General features: G+C 39.3%; 1 protein-coding gene across 6 annotated transcripts in view; it reads right to left on the reverse strand.

The window, feature by feature from the left end:
- NRP1 (neuropilin 1) overlaps positions 1 to 16,014 on the reverse strand; it is a 113,303-nt gene that overhangs the window by 31,235 nt on the left and 66,054 nt on the right. For all 6 annotated transcript variants that reach the window (XM_027686829.1, XM_027686831.1, XM_027686828.1 and 3 more), the window contains one exon: positions 2,580 to 2,735. In XM_027686829.1, the coding sequence (XP_027542630.1) occupies positions 2,580 to 2,735 (156 nt within the window). The remainder of the gene's footprint in view (positions 1 to 2,579; positions 2,736 to 16,014) is intronic.

Consider the following 16,014-nt stretch of genomic DNA (forward strand, 5'->3'; position numbering starts at 1 on the left):
TATTTTGTCGGGGCTGAGACAAAAGACTTGCATGGGAAACTCTTTCCTTAATCTCCTAACACAATTTTTGCAGACAGATTAGCTTTCCCTGGGGAGGAAAAATGAAGATGGAAGGTGTTCAGTGATACTAAAAAAGGTGTTCCTAATGCCCAGATCTATATGCAGGAATGACATACACTGGTCTTTGTCACGCAAGGACTTCTGCGTCCTGGAAGAATCCCTCAATGCCCCATTAGGGCAGTTTTATTTCTAGTACACTTGTAGAACAATCCAAAAAGCTACAGAACCTCAGGCTCAAACTAAAGGTTTGGATTTCAATTAGACCACACAAAAATCCTATATGGAGTTAGGATAAAAACATATTATTTTGCTCTCCTTGGGCTTAAAAGTTTTGCAGAGGATATCATGCAAACCTTACTTTGTTAACCTCCTATTTTCAAATCCTTTTCAACAAGTACTCAGAATTTTTTTTCTCCTTGCATACTGAGATGGAAGTCTATTTAAAATCTACATAACAGGCTTTAAGATTTTCCCTGCATCCCCTGAGGCTGGCAGTCAAATTAAATGAACAATGAAACTTCCACAAGAAGGGACAGGATTGGGCTGTGCTTTCATGTTAAAGATCCTGCAGACTTGCTCCTTCCTAGCAGAGCTGAAACCTTGCAATGTTCTAGTCCAAAGAAGGTGATTCAGCTTCCTGCTTCTTCCTCACGTAGGGAAGACCGATTTCCTGTTGTTTTCCATGGATACAAACCCCTCTCCTTTTATGGGACATTTCTCCCATTTCTTACACACACTGTCTACTTTCCTGTTTGTTACTTACTGTAACTGCACTAATTTGGATCGGTGACCAACAGCACACAGCTGTCAACTCATCAGGCTCAGTTACATCTCAAGTAATTTAACATCTAGTAAGAGATTTTAAATGGAGCTACATTTCTTTTCAGCAACTTTTTTCTCTGTGAGGACCTCCTGTAGTTTTCTCGAAATTTGCATCTGACAGAGAAAATGAGGTTTTTCTCAAAAGTACACAGCTTCCTATAAGGTGTTAGTGAAATATTAAGGTGAGGGTGCCTTGAAGAGATCTGTAGCTGTGAACTTTTAATGGGAATTAAAATATTAGAGAGAGAATGGTGCATGGTTTTTTCTTTTCTCTATCAACAGCAAAATATTGCCATTTTAGAAAACTAATTTTTTTATAAAGCCTTTGGACAAGTGACACAGGTTTAGGAAGTGTTCTCATTAATTAAGGACAGCATGTGCAAGAGAAACTCATGTAAATTACACTCTTGGAGAGTTTACAAATTGAAGTTGGTAATGAAAATCAGGCATGGTCTGATTTTGAAAGAAGCAGTTGTTCAGATTACAGAATCCAGAGCCAGGAAACCATGTGTCTCATACTAGTGCTGGCTCCTCTTGTGACTTTGGGCAAGTCAGTTATTTTATCTTTGCATATCATTGTACAGTGCCCACATTGTGGCATTTGACCTGAAGTTCCTGTAAAACCAGGATAATACCTGTCAAAGAGAACCTTTCAGTATTCATTTTTTTATTGTTTTACAAACTGCTTCAAAGAAGAAAGGTGTATGTGTTAAATACTACTACCATTTTGATTAGATAAATGTGGACTTGGCATAGCATTTACAGATGAGTCAGGGACAAACCAGTAACCAAATATTTAAAGTTAGGTAGTGTTACACTGATAGAGTTTGATATTGTACAGCTCTCCTCTGTCTTCATAAAAGGGTCACAAAAAAATTGTTTTGAAGGGAGGTACCACCAGACCTTCCCAGTTGCATCAGCCCCTGGCAGCCTCTGGGGATGTTGCTTCCAGGCACATCCTGACTGAGGTGGGAAGGGAGGCACAGCCTCACTGGGGTTATTCATGTGAGAGCTGGAGTAGAACTGACTTCTCAGTAATAAGCTTTATGCTCACAGTAGCGGATAATGAAGATTTTCTTACAAGTGTCTAAAGCTGTTTCATTGGGAGGTCACAGAGAGCAAATGTGCTGATAAATGGAAAGGTGATAAAAATCTATAAGGATGGAAAGATGTGCCTAATCATCTGCCTGCATGACCCCCATCACTGAGATACGTGGAAGTCTAATAAACCACTAATCACTTGCTAGCACTCCTGCAAGACAGCATGGCCACGCACAGGGAGCTGAGGCGCTGACACGTTGCATATCCAGAACTTCACTGTAGATAACGAGCAACACATTTTTTGAAAGGTTCTGCATAATGTTTTTCTCAAGGTCACACAGAAAATCTCTGGCAAGCTGGGAAAGAGCAGAACACTCCAGGAAGAAGAAACAAATCACTCAAATTATGGTGAGTTCAACAGATAAGGCAGCACCTTGTACCATTTTCAGCTGCTCTAGGCTTTGCATAAACAATTTCTGTGGCCCATCACTGTTGAGACAATAGCTGGCTTTGGATTTGGCAAATTGTTAACCCTGATCAACCTGACTAAACCTCTGATATCTTACTCCTCTTTTTTAAACAGCTGATAGTGACTGAACAGTCCAACAGACAATTTCTTGGCTGAAGAGCGATAAAAAACCAAAAAAAATACTTACAACAGGTTTGTTTCCCTCCTTCAGTGTAATCCAGTCCTCTCCATTGGAGCTGACATCTACACGATATGTTTTCAGATAATATTCTTTCTTTGTTTCTTTTGAGATGGCTCCTTGGGTCCCAATTCCAGAAACAAAGCGGAGAAGGCCTAGATCTACCTGGGGTAGAGAATAATTTGGGATGTGAGGACAATCAGTTCAGAGGATAACAATACTGCAGAAATGGCACCCCCTTCACCCCATCGTGTTTTACAAAGATAATAAGGATTTTGTATGAAGGAAATTGCAAAATATTGTTGATAATCACATAGACATAATCGCCTGTTTTGTAAACAGTGCCATCACAGAAGATGGGAAAATTTGCCTAATTAGCCAGAAGGGTTATTCACATGCCAGAGAATTCTCTTTTCTCTGTGAGGGAGCAACCAGAGACCCCATCAGTGCAAGTGGGAACCAACAGACTGCAGAGAAGTTACTAGAGAAATTCCCCAAGGACCAGTCTGGTGAAAAACCTTACTTAATATTTTCATTAACTACCTTGCATAGCTGCTAATGAAATTTGCTAAGGACACAAGTCTGCAAGGCCTTGTTGATACAGAGGAGACTCATGCAGTGAGAACAGAGTGACCCTAAGGATTGCAGTATTAGAAATCAGATGAAATTTAATAGTACAATGTCAAAGATGTGCACTTAGGGAATGATAGCAAGAATTCTGCTAAAACTCAGGAAATTGTCGCTTGCAAATAGAAGAGAAGAAAAGAATCCCATGATGTATTAGTCACAAGATAATTACAAATCACTGTGTGATTTAGTTAGGAAAAAGGCAAATTAGTTACTTTTACTGTATGATGTATTTGAAGAAAACAGAAAGATGCATTAGCACAAGTGCAATAATTCTGTTCTAATTGTCAAATGTAGTGGACTTCTATCATTAGAAAATAACATCATTTTCAACTTGTTGGAGAAATGAATGCCATGGTGTGCACACAAATGTTCATTAGAGGTCTTCACTCTTTTTCACTCACTCTCTCTCTTTCTCTTTTACAAATGGACAAGTGATTTAAGCTAATCTTGCTCTCCCCCCCTGTTATTTGTCATCTAGATCTTTTTCTCATCTAGTTCATCATGTGGCATCAAAGAAATATCAGTATATTTGGGAGCATGATGTGGGGTATAGGAACACAACTACTAAAGTCAGTTCTGCTGGCAAAAGAAATCTTTGTCTCAGTGCACAAGTCCAGTTGCCAAATGGCTGAAACTAGACAGAAAACTTTCTCATAGTCAGGTTGGTGACCACAGCTTTGAAATGCCAGCCATTTCTGTACAGCCCTTTTTTTAGCTGTAACAACAAACCAATTAAATTCTTCACCCTATTTCTCTACAGCTAGAACCTTCTCTTTGTTTCCTAAAGCAAGCCATTTAATGTCATGATAAAATGACACTATTCACAAAATATTAATCAGAGTAATTTATCCCCCTAAACTTCACTTGTCCAGAGTTTAGTAGGATAATAATAGGTTGAATTAACCCTTATCAAGTGAATTGTCCCATGAATGTCTCAGGCTTTTTCATTATTTCCAAAGTACACAGGAGGCAGAATATATGTGTCCTGTGTCCCACAGGCATCCTTTTTCCTGGATGTATGTCATATATCCAAAGGCGCTGGAGCAGTTAAATCAACATGCTCTGCATTCTCTCCCAAAAGGCTGAAGGAAGTGGCACTGAGGACAGTGTCTGCTTTCTCAATGCCCATGTCATATACAAGGCATTTTGGAGTCCTCCAACACAAGAATAGCAGCCTTGTGTGTGACAGATAGAACTGGCTTTCAGGGCGAAACCCCTGCCCCAGTTTTTAAGACTGGTAAAGTCTATATATAACATTTTAGCCCTTGTCTTTGGGGTGAAATAACTGCAATATCTTGGTTTTGTGCGATTAAAAAAAAATCAGTCTTAAAAAAAAATAAAAAAATCCCAGCACCACCTTACAAAAACAATCAAGTGATTTAAAGCAACTGGAGAGTCTCAGATGTTAGATTGTTGCAATCTGAAAGTTAATGGGGGAATCTGGGCATCATTGCGCTGAGCAATCTCAGCTTAACTTCAAATGCTCTCCAAACTGTACTCTGCTGATTGTAAAGTGTGCTGCACTGAGTTATGTCCAATACCTCATTCACTTCCAGGCTGAAGTGCACTTGAAAATCTGGAAGTCTGAGGGAGTGCAGAGCTAAGTTATTTAAATGATCTGCTTCTCTCACAATTTGAAACAGCTCTTCAGTTTTGAAATGATTAGGGTCCCAAGCCTGTACCATTCCAACTGATTTGAAATTATTCTAGTAGGGGCTTTTTAATATACAGTAAGTACTTCATTGTGAATAAAGTCAAGCAATGGCCTATTACAAGAGTTCCAGGTATTTGAAGCTGAGTTAAAATTTAACATTTGACGGCTTAGGGAAAGGTTTGATTACTTGATGCCTGAGCTAACAATTGCTACCAGTCACTGACCCTTCAGGTGTCTCAGGCTTGTCCCATTAGAAAACTTCAGGTCCTCAGATTTTACTTGGTCCTAAATTTTGGGATTCAATACACCTTCTTAACTCCTGGGCACTGAATATCCTACAGCATCAATCTCACTGCCCAAGGCTCAGTCCTAAACACACAAGAGATACAGACATCTACCTTCATGTCTAAAAGATGGCAGGATTCTCTCACCGGGGGAGAGAGAGAGACTCTGAGAGGACCTTTAATTTATTGCCTACAAGCAAGGAAGGGAAGGCATCATCATCATTAGCACTCCTGCCTCCAGTAACTGACATAAGACCGAAACTACAGTAAGACAGTACTGGAGCAGGGATGTCTCTCTTCTTGTTAGGGAGAACTCCTCTCCACATAGATGTGGTCTCTCTGGTTTAGCAAATCTTTACGTGCTTCTTGAAAACTGGAACTGTGTTAGTAGCAGTCCTCTCCTGGAGTGCCTGGAGTCTGACAGCTGTAGTGTTCAGCACAGCTTTAAACCCCTTGCAAAAGGAAGCTGTAACCCCAGACCTGACACATGCCAGGGGCTGTTTGTTTGCAAACTGATAGAGAAAAAAAGAATAATATTTCTCCATCAGTGTTATTTTGTGAGAAAGGAGCAGTGCAAACAAGAAAGGTGAGGCTAAGCAGCAGAGAAGCAGAAGGGTCTCTTGGAGTTTTCAGTTCTGTGTCAGTGAAAAGGTCCAGGACAGAGGTAGGGCTTAAGGCATTTTCCTCCCTTTGATGGTGCTCTGCAGTGGCCTCTGGAGAGGCACTGCTCCTCTCCAGGTGCATGCAAACAGAATTGCAACACTGAGCACCCCTCAGTTGTGCCTAAGTATGTTTGCAAATCAAGCTCTAAATGTACTACTCTTCTTCTCTAAGTAAGGTGATAGAAATGAATTATGTAGAAGACTACCTTGGAAACTGCATGACACATTTTATTGGGCTGTTAAGCTCACCCTCATTAATCACTTGGTCATATATTTTGTTTTTTGTTTCAATATCTTCTAAAACTTTGCTTTCTATAAAATGTAAAAATTGTTCGTAAAACACATATTCTAAATGTCACAGGATCTGCTCAGAGTAGAAATTCAACCATATCAAATGCTATTAACATTTGGAACCTGAAGGTAGCAAAGTGTGGCTGTGGTAAGACACAGGTCTTCTCCATGTTTTCCAGACGAATCAATGCAGGGGGTAGTAGCTCTGGAACGGCTGTGTCACCAAACAGATAGGACTCGGTTTGCATTTTGGAGGCTTATGTTTACAGAGACCAACTCTCTGTGTAAGTTCCGGTCAAAGGGGAACCTCCAAAGAAGGTCCAACTTTTAACATGACCAGAGGCTACCCATTTTTCTCAGATCCAGGCTCCTCCAACTATAGTAATAGATAGTAATAGAAATCTTTAATAACTAGCTTTTTGTTTTGGCCTTCTTGTCCTTTTTTTGTTTCAAGAACTTGTGTTTCAGGTTAAAATGACTGTGGAGAGAGGTGGTGATGAAATTCAGTACTTTTGAAGATGAACATCAAATGCATTTCCCTGCAATTATTTGACATTTAACTTTCTGCACATATGATAAACAAACATCTGGTATTTATTTTAGAGAAGGCAAGCGATTCTGTATGTTACCACAAGCTGTATGGCTGTGATCTGAGATAGGCAGATGTCTCCAAACCTGAAATATTGACATTTCATTACCATGACCAGAGTTTCAGCTTTGACTAACTGCAGTATGTTGCTGGTTCTTTTTTCAAATTTTGATCACTTTCATTCTGATGAAAAAGCATATATCTCTTGGATAATGAAGCCTTAGGGTCTTATCCAAAAACATAGCCTTTGATAATTGCTTGTGTTGCAGTGTGACTGTCTTTATTCGTAAGTACAACCGTGGGAGCAGAACCATCTATTGAATCGGCCTCTAACTTAGAAGAAATGAGGAGCATCTCAAGTGTGCATTTTTTTTTTTCCAGGAGAGAAATGTTCATGTAAAAAACACCTCTGTTGTTCCTATTTCTGAAATTAATTTCTTTCCTGCAAGAGCATTTTGCAAGGCACTAGCTACATATGAATTACTTCCTCTCTATTTATTCTGCAATATCTTTTAGCATCCAGGAGAAATATTTTTATTGCTGTCTTACTGCCTCCAAAAAATGTTAGTGGGTGACACATTTTTAAGACATAGATATGCAAGGGATGGCATATGCATTTTACTAGAGACCAGTTAAAGAGAAGGAAAAAAATAACACTTAGCTCTGTACAATGTATCATGTAGCAAATCTTAGCAAACTGCTGGATAAAGAACAACACATGACATACACGGCTTAAAATTAATATTGCTGCTTCCTGTTGTCATACATAACCATGTCGAAGTATGGAAGACCTTATTTCCAGAATGAAAATCTGCCTTGTTAAATAAAATACAGTCATTGAGGGAACTGCAGCAAGGGAGTAGTTTTGCCAGCTTTTAACACTCCTAACTGTAGGTCTGTTCAACAGCCTGAGAAAATAAAGGACCGAGTGCTGGAGTTTGATTAACAACAGGAAGCTTTTTGTTGTGGGCATCTCTTGTGGCTTGAAAAGCTGTACAATCCATCACTTGACACAACATACCAAAGTAAATATTTTTAGAGAACCGTGTCATTTCCCTAGATAGCATACAGTGCTCTGAGTCAGATTAACTATTGTGATGCTTCACTGTTCTTCCGTCAAATATTTAATTAAGCAAGAGTTGATCTTTTTTTATTAAGTATTGCTTTTGATTTGACCAATCATGCTTCCTCAAGAGGTATATACAGCTTAATTCCTTTACTTATGAGATTACAATGCTAAGTAAAAATGGCACAGGCTCCAGTAGAAATTCTGAAAATAGTTTAATTAATTTGGTTGGAAAATTACTTCCAAAAGTCTTCATCCTTGAAATGAGTAGTTATTACAAGAGCACAACTCTTTGATTATTTACAGGGTGTAAATATTCATCCTGGGTTTAAGTGAAAATAGTTAATCCTGTAAACTATCTCAGATCTTTGTGCAAAATTCTCAGTGATACTTGTGGCAGCTCCATAAAGAAAGTGGGGAGAAAATATTGCTGTTATTAAGATCTCTCCTGAGTCACTGAAGTCTTTCTCATTGACCTTGACAGCAACATCCTGAGAGCCCCAAAAGGGAAAGCAACTAATCACACGCTTAACTTCTAGTCTGTGCTTAACAACTATCCCCAGTCAGCATGTTTTACTGAAGTGATGCTTATGTGACTTGGCAAAAATGGGGAAGCATGAAAGAAGAGATGAGCAAACATTCATGCCAAAGCAACAGGAATTCTTGGCAGCAAAAGGGAAATGAACTTTCTCTAGCATTTGAAATATATATTCCTCACAATCTTGACCTTCTGCTTAAGTCCTTTTCTGCAGCAGAAAAAAACATAAGTGTAAAGATTCCCTCAGCTGAAAACAAGGATTAGAGTCAAAGGATGCTATCATGTTGAGCTACTGATGCTGGGATTGCAGTATTGAGTACAATAATTTTTTTAGAAGCAGATCAACTGGTTTCTATGAGAGAGAATTTAAGATAATGATGAAAAAGTGTGACTGATGAACATAAGATAAACTCAGTCATCATTATGGAGCTGGTTCAGGAAGGAAAAGATGCAGAAAGCATAAGAAAACTGAAATCCAGAAACAAAAAGGAAAAAAGAAAGGACAAGAAAATAATGAAAGAAAAAGCCTCTGTCTCTGACAGAGAAAAGATAATGCTTGTGTGGGCTGTGTTGCATCTGGATTCATGGCACATTCTCCCACTCTTATGTTAATTTTTTTTGCATAAATCAGAAGCAACTAATTAAAAAAGAAATATTTAATTCTGACATGTTCTTTGAACTGGTGTTCCATCTGGTTCTGTTTGAATAGTAAAATCTGCTGTAGTCGTAAAAATTGGCAAGCAGCACTCTGGTAAAGAGAAACAAAAGAGACTCAGTACAGCAGGTTAATACACTAGCATTTTAACTGGAGACATTTCCAGAATTCAGCAAACCAAATTGCTCCAGTATGGAAACTATAAAGATCAAATGTGAAAGAGAAATGCTGCAAGTGGGCCGAGAGAAGCACTGACACTGGTACACAAGCTCTGTGTGTGGGTCTTTGAAGAAGCCTGGTTTACAAGCAAAGGCAACGCAATGCTCCCCTGAAATGGGCTCTCTCTGTTGTGTGAAATGCATCCAGTGCACATGCAGTGATAGGGAATGATCCTTTTGTTATTCATTTGCAAGCTCCACCTTTTGCATTCATGTGGTGCTCTGATACAACACAACTGTTATTCAGAAGACTCAGAAAATACCTTTTTCTTAATTTATATTTCTTACTTGAAAACTACTTAAAACCTGAACACCAAGATACAATAAACTCTGATAACAAAGGGAGGAAAATGTAATCGTATTGGGTTTTCTATAGACTCTGGGATCTAAGCAATCAGCATCCTATGCCATTCAAACCCTCTCTGTAGCAGTGAAGAAAGGCTGATTAACTCCCAGTGCTGTAGAAAAAGATTGTTTTACATCTTTCAGGAACATATCTTGCTGTGAAATATTACTTCTTTAAAATGAAAACCTTTGCTTCGGCACTACATTAACTTGCAAATGGATAACCTAAGACATGTACAATGACTTGGTCAAAAAAAAAAGGGGGAATTTGAATGGCCCCTTTCTCCAGCTAAGATACTTAGGAACCCTTGCTGAGCAATAAATGAGTCAGGAACGTAATACTTTTAATTAACGTTTTCTGAATACTTATTTGTAATTTACATTTAATTTTAAACTTGAGCTTAATCCCGTGATCTGGAATGAAGACAACTATTTAGTGCAGTTTGAATGTGACCTTCCCCGGTTTGTGTTAGAAACTATAGAAAAGGGAAACTCTATAGCAATACTTGCAGAACTACTCTTTTCTGAGAAAAGGGCATAATTGTAGGACTTTCTTTCCCCTAAGTGTACTGAGCAACTAATGCATAAATGGGAAACAAGTAATCCAAAGCTTCTCTATCAGACGTCTTCACATGTGAATAAGTAGGGTTTGGGTAGAAAACACTGAATTTTGCCTATTAAGTTCTTTTGTAGAATTGTTTTTTTTTTGCAGCTGCTGTCCTGCTAAAATCAGAGGGTAAAGGCAGAAAATTATTATTGATTTATAGTTTTGGTATTTTGAATATAAGTACAGTATTACATGTGTAAACACACAGTAATAACTTCTGCTTCTTCCTGTTTCACAGCATACCTATGCTAATGGCTAGGAAGCTGTTAAGCAAGGGATGATACACTATGCAAAATTAAACCTCTACTGTCTCAGACAGTACACCTTGATGGTGTAGATAGATCTGACAGTGCAATCTCTGTGTTCAGAGCCAGTTCCACTGAAACAACTAGAAATTACTACACTCAGATATTTTTGAAAGTTCAGACCTTCTGGGTTTTCTATAAAAAATCACAGCAAAAGCAAGAAAAAGTGCCAGTGTCTATGATATAATACTTTTTAAGCCTAATTTCACTGGCAATTGGAGTAGGCGTATAATCTGTGTCACATAGAAATGTATGTATTTTCTTGTGATCAGCTTTCTCATCTTGGAAAATCATCACAGTCTCTTTAAATCAGTCATTCATCCACAGGAGTCTGCATTCATTTATTCTCTGTTAAATGGAACTGTCAGTTTTGTTGCACCAAAATTCGATTTTCTATTTCATACACATTGTATATGATGATTTTAATTTACTACTGGGTCACCAAGCAAGTCACTGCTTTTTCAAAATATGAGTTTCTGCTACCTTCTCAAAAAACATCAGGTAGCTGCAGTTAGATGATGTGGTGAGGGTACTGTAAATGTCTGGTGAAAAATGAGTGACAGGCTGCACATGCAAAGATTATTCCACTTTTTCTGGTATGTCCCTCATAGCTCTGAGAAAACGCACACAGGGAGATGAAATACTTCTGAAGTTGTGATTTGGAAGTCCTGCTGCTGAGAGTGGTACTCTTGTCCCGTGCTGGTGGAGGAAGGGGGACAGTAGAAGGGATGGCACAGGCCAGTGACTACCAAGACAACTTCCCTCAGGTGCTAAAGCAAACCAGGGAGATTGTCTCTCCCCAGCTCTGCCCTTCCCTCAGCAAAACACACTCAAAATCCAGCCACAGGGATTTCATTTTCAGGGTTTCTTTGGCCAGCTAATGATGCCTGGTTTGTGTACCCTCACTAGCCTATCTAAAAGTTACTCTATCTCCAGCTATGTAAAGAACAAAGTAATTGATTTTTAAGTTCTGTGGCTTTTTAAAATAAACACAAGGGTGTATTTTCTGAGTTAAGCATATCATGAAAGGGAGGGAGCACTCCTGTGGACACGTAATTTTTAAGGCCTGATAAGAGCATTTAAAAATTATTCTGTGCTATGTTAACCCTTCAGCCAATAGCTTGAAGTTGGTAGGATTTGCAATGGAAGAACCTGCTCCTGGGTCTGTTAAAGCTGAAAGACACTTTAGTCTTTAGTACAATAATCTATAACCTAAATTTGACCAGTTAAAATATACCCTGGTTTTATATGTGATAGAGCAAATTGATCCTTTTATCAGCTTCAGGGGATCAACACCAGAAATTAGTTTGGTCTGAAGAGTTCAACACAAAAGGCTGCAATGAAGAGAAAGACCAGACTATACAGTTACAGCTGGTTGGTGGAAGTTATGTGTAAACAGTGGTTCTCTGATGAGAAGCCAGTTATTCCTGAAAACAGAGGAACCAAACCTCAGCTTAATGTTCAGTCAACTGTATTTTCTCTGCTAGTAGGTTTTGTTTGTCAGTCAGCTTTGGAATTTATTCCAATGCCTTTTTAAAGACTTTTTTTTTAAATCCTAAGTGAAAACATTAGAGGTAAAGCCCCAAAATGAAATGAAGTGTTTCCTTTTTGAAATATACTTTTTTTTTTTTGAAAGAAGACAAATTGCTTTCTGAAGGGCAGGTATTTACCAGTTGGAAGAAATCTCATTTATCCTTCCACTTTACCTATTCTGCTACTGCTGTGAAAATGTCACCTAATGGGTAGAACAGAATTAAACTGGGACAGAAAGGCAGGATGACACAAAGACAGGGGAGGCAAATAATAGCTTAGCAACAGAAAATCTGGAGCATGGATGCTGGGATGGGGAAGGGCCCATAGGACTCATGAACTCTACAGCTTCATACTACGGTGCAGGTGTGGAAAGAGTGAATAAAAATGCATAATTGTCTCTGCAAAGCACTCAGCAGTACACCTATCATCTCCAGCCCAGGGTCGGCCCCGTGAGAACAGAGACCTTTAGCTCAGTAATAACTCTGCTTATTATAACACACCTCAGCTGTGCGTTCCTACCCAAGGCAGTGCTTCTCGCCACTGGCCTTAGCCACTTAACTTCTAGCCTTGAGCTTTACCTCACCCTCAGTTTGACACCTGCCTAGTCTTGTAGATTAATTATTTCTGCTAGGCTCAGAAAAATCTCCTTCTGAGACACCTTCCTTCACATCTGCAGAAGGTTCTGGCTGCGGTGGAGCAGATGTGTTGCAGTGCCTGGTAGCTAGGTGGGCAAGGCTGCCTCAGACCCCACGGGGTCTGCAAGCCATCTGGGAGAGAGCTCCCATATCAAGTAGAATGGCACAAACAACTGATTCTTTTGGCATGATGGCAGCTTGAAAACCAGCAAAGTATAACAAATATCCTGAGTCAAGCCAAATGTGAACCCAATGAATGGAAAAAATAAAAACAAAAGAGGGAGAAGAATAATTTTGTACAGATTTTTTAAGTGGCTTTAATTTCTGCAAAAGTAAGTAAAAGTACAAGCTGTGATTTAAAAAACAAAACAAAACAAGCCTGTGGCGGTTCATTTAAAACTAGTTTTATTTTCAATTTAAAGATTTTAATTTCTTTACCTCCTGGAACCAACTAGTGAAAGTGAGCTAAATCTACAAAATTATTTTAGTAGTTGCTGAATCAGTGTTTTTGCTGGACACATTTTTAATTCACTATCTCAGCTCTAAAGGACCATCTGTCTTGCAGCCGTTGAGGGGATGTAGGGCTGGACTGGGAAGTGGATGCATAGGTAATTACAGAGCTATATACAAACTACCCAGATCTCTGCATAATGGATCCTCTGAAAGAACCAAAACTATTATAATGATTAGGCTGGTAGTGGAAGCTCGGAGGGGCTCTGCTTCTGCTGCTCCTCCATATGTTGCATGCAGGATTGCTTGAAGCCACACAGGACTCCCCTCTGTATTAGGGCTGATGCTGAAACATGTCAGAGGGAGGTAGAGAGGATTTTACTCTAAACTGCATTTTGCACCTGCACTTCTGGAGCAATAAGGCTGCCAATGGTTTTGCACAGTTCTCTGAGCATCTCTTCAGCCTCCCCAGAGTGATAAATCTATGGCTGGGAACTTTCTAGTACTAAAATAGCTCTTAAAGCACTTTGAATAATCAAAAAACCTTCATACTTCGTAGGGCCCTTTTATTTCTCCTTCTCCCTCTTGTCTAATTTCAGTACTTGCCTTTGTGAAACTCTACCATTTATTCCCATGTCACAGTAAATAAAGGTACGAATGTATCCTGCTGGGTCAATTAACCTCGGTTCTGTGCTGTGTCACAGTCTGTACTGGCTGTGATTTCCAGAAAGGAATATTCTTTTGTCATTCTTTGCCCATGTGCAAAGCATGTTAAGACCGTTAAGATAACTGTAACACTTTTCCACACAAAGCTAACTCTGCTTTTTGTGATTTCTGGAGTGCAGTTATGAACTGTAAAATGACACAAACCAAATACTTGTATTCTAATGACTTGTATTCTAAAGTGGTAGAGAAGACAAAGGACTGACAGTTTTTGTGCTTTCATGTCAGTGTGTTCCCTAATGATGGGCAAGCCCCACCACAAAGCCTCTGAACTCCAGCTCTCAGGCAGTCCTTCAAAGGCCAGGAGAATTGGGAGGCTGAGATTTCCCAGTTTTCATGTTATTCTATGCAGTAATATGATGCATTTCACTTCACTATCAAACTCCAAAAGAAACAGAAATGATAATAAAAATAACAGGCATTGTTGACTTGCACTTCCTTGAGCTTTCATGTGAAATATTTAGATAAGCTAGCTTGGTAAAGTCAGCCTAAACAGCTGTCTGATGTAAGAATAAACCTGTTAATTAAACAAACATGCTGTGCAGCAGCATATATAAATACTGCCTATATTTTTAAGTGAATACCTGATAACGAAATAAGCTACGACACCGATAAAACGTCAAGACACCAAATGATGAACTGCGATTATTTTCAGAGGTGATATGGGAATAAACCTGTATTAATCTATATACCAGTATATATCAGTGACGTTTGCTCCTGGGTTTTGCTTACAAAGGAGCAAATAATGAAGAATGTAGGTTAAAATGTAAAGGAATGAAGACAAATGTGGAAGGAAAATTCCACTCCAGAGTTCCCTCTCAATTCTGGTGAAGTAGTGTATACATAGAAATGTTTTAAATCAATGGGAGTATATTTTCCTTCCACAGGAGGGAGAGTTAGTGTTAAGTAAACAACTGATATTTCAATCAGTGAAGGCAAGGGGGATCTCCCAGGTTGTTTTTTGAGACCTACTCTTACCTCTCTGGCCTTTCTTCAGACCCCTAAATGCTGCAAGATGCAGAGGGAGAATTTTACACCAGATCAGCTGGTATTCCTCAGGCTTACTGCTCTAGAGGACTAGAATTACTCTGCAGGAGTTGAAGGTGCCAAAGGGATGGGTGATGAAGTGAAGACTGCCAGTCACAGGCCAGAGGGAGGCAGACAAAACCTGCTGCTCGTGCCAACCTCTGAGCCTGGATGTTTGCATGTGAAGCCAGGTCTGTGCCCTGCTGCAAACTCCAGCACTATAAATTTGGGCTGGATTAGCCGTTTATGTCAAATTAGCCAGAACATACAATAAGGAGTTCATCTTAGTGTATGGCCTTATGTCAGCTGCAGAATGACAGATAGTACCAAATTCAGAGCATAATGTCTATTTATGTTAACCTCCTGTTAACCTTTTTGAACAAATTTGAAATGGCAGAGTGTGTTTATACCAGAGTAGTGCTTTTTGGTTTATGGCTGCAAAGTTTTGATCTGATACTAGGATTCTTAAAACTGGATTTATGGTTTTGTCCAACCCCAGACATGATATGAACTGAAGATCTTGTGTTATTAACAAACATGCTTTGCTCTCTGTGCAAGCTGGAGGTCTTGCTCACTGTTACAGGATAAGAGAAAAATTGTGCCACCCAGAAACTACCATCCAGTCTCATGGGAGTGTAAAGATTTGTGTTATATGCATTAGAAGAAACGTTTTGATAGAAAACATACAGATCCTGCAGTAAAAGTACCCAGAAGGTGTTGCTCCTTGTGGGTTTGAAAACCCGCACCATTATGAGGATTGATGGTAGCAGAGGTTCCCAGTGACCCTGGTAATAGGCAATCAGTCTCCTCTGAAAACCACACACACATGGGTTTCAAGTATCTTTAGCTGACGACACCTCTCCTGGAGCTCCCCTGACTCCTGTGATGCCCCGGGGACTGCTGGCCACAACCTATCCCTGAGGGGCAAGGGTTTGCCATGCACAATGGCTTGGAGCTCATGCTCAAAGGATTCAGAAATAAGATGCAAAGCTCCCTAAATATGGAGATTTTGCATGTTATTTTTTCAGATGAGTGTAAACGTAACTGCTGTTCTTAAATGCGAACATTAAATCTACTCTGTAAAAACACAATTACTGCTGCCATGGCAGACATCAGTTGTCCCTTTTGAAGGAATGCCTTGAAAATGCAATCATAAAATCCCTGCACGTTATGGATTTCATTAACATTGTACTCCCCTAGGACTCCCAATTGCACAATAACAGGAGTTCTTTA

Source organism: Neopelma chrysocephalum, unplaced genomic scaffold (assembly GCF_003984885.1).
Source record: "Neopelma chrysocephalum unplaced genomic scaffold, ASM398488v2 Primary Assembly neopelma1_72, whole genome shotgun sequence".
NCBI classification, from domain to species: domain Eukaryota; kingdom Metazoa; phylum Chordata; class Aves; order Passeriformes; family Pipridae; genus Neopelma; species Neopelma chrysocephalum.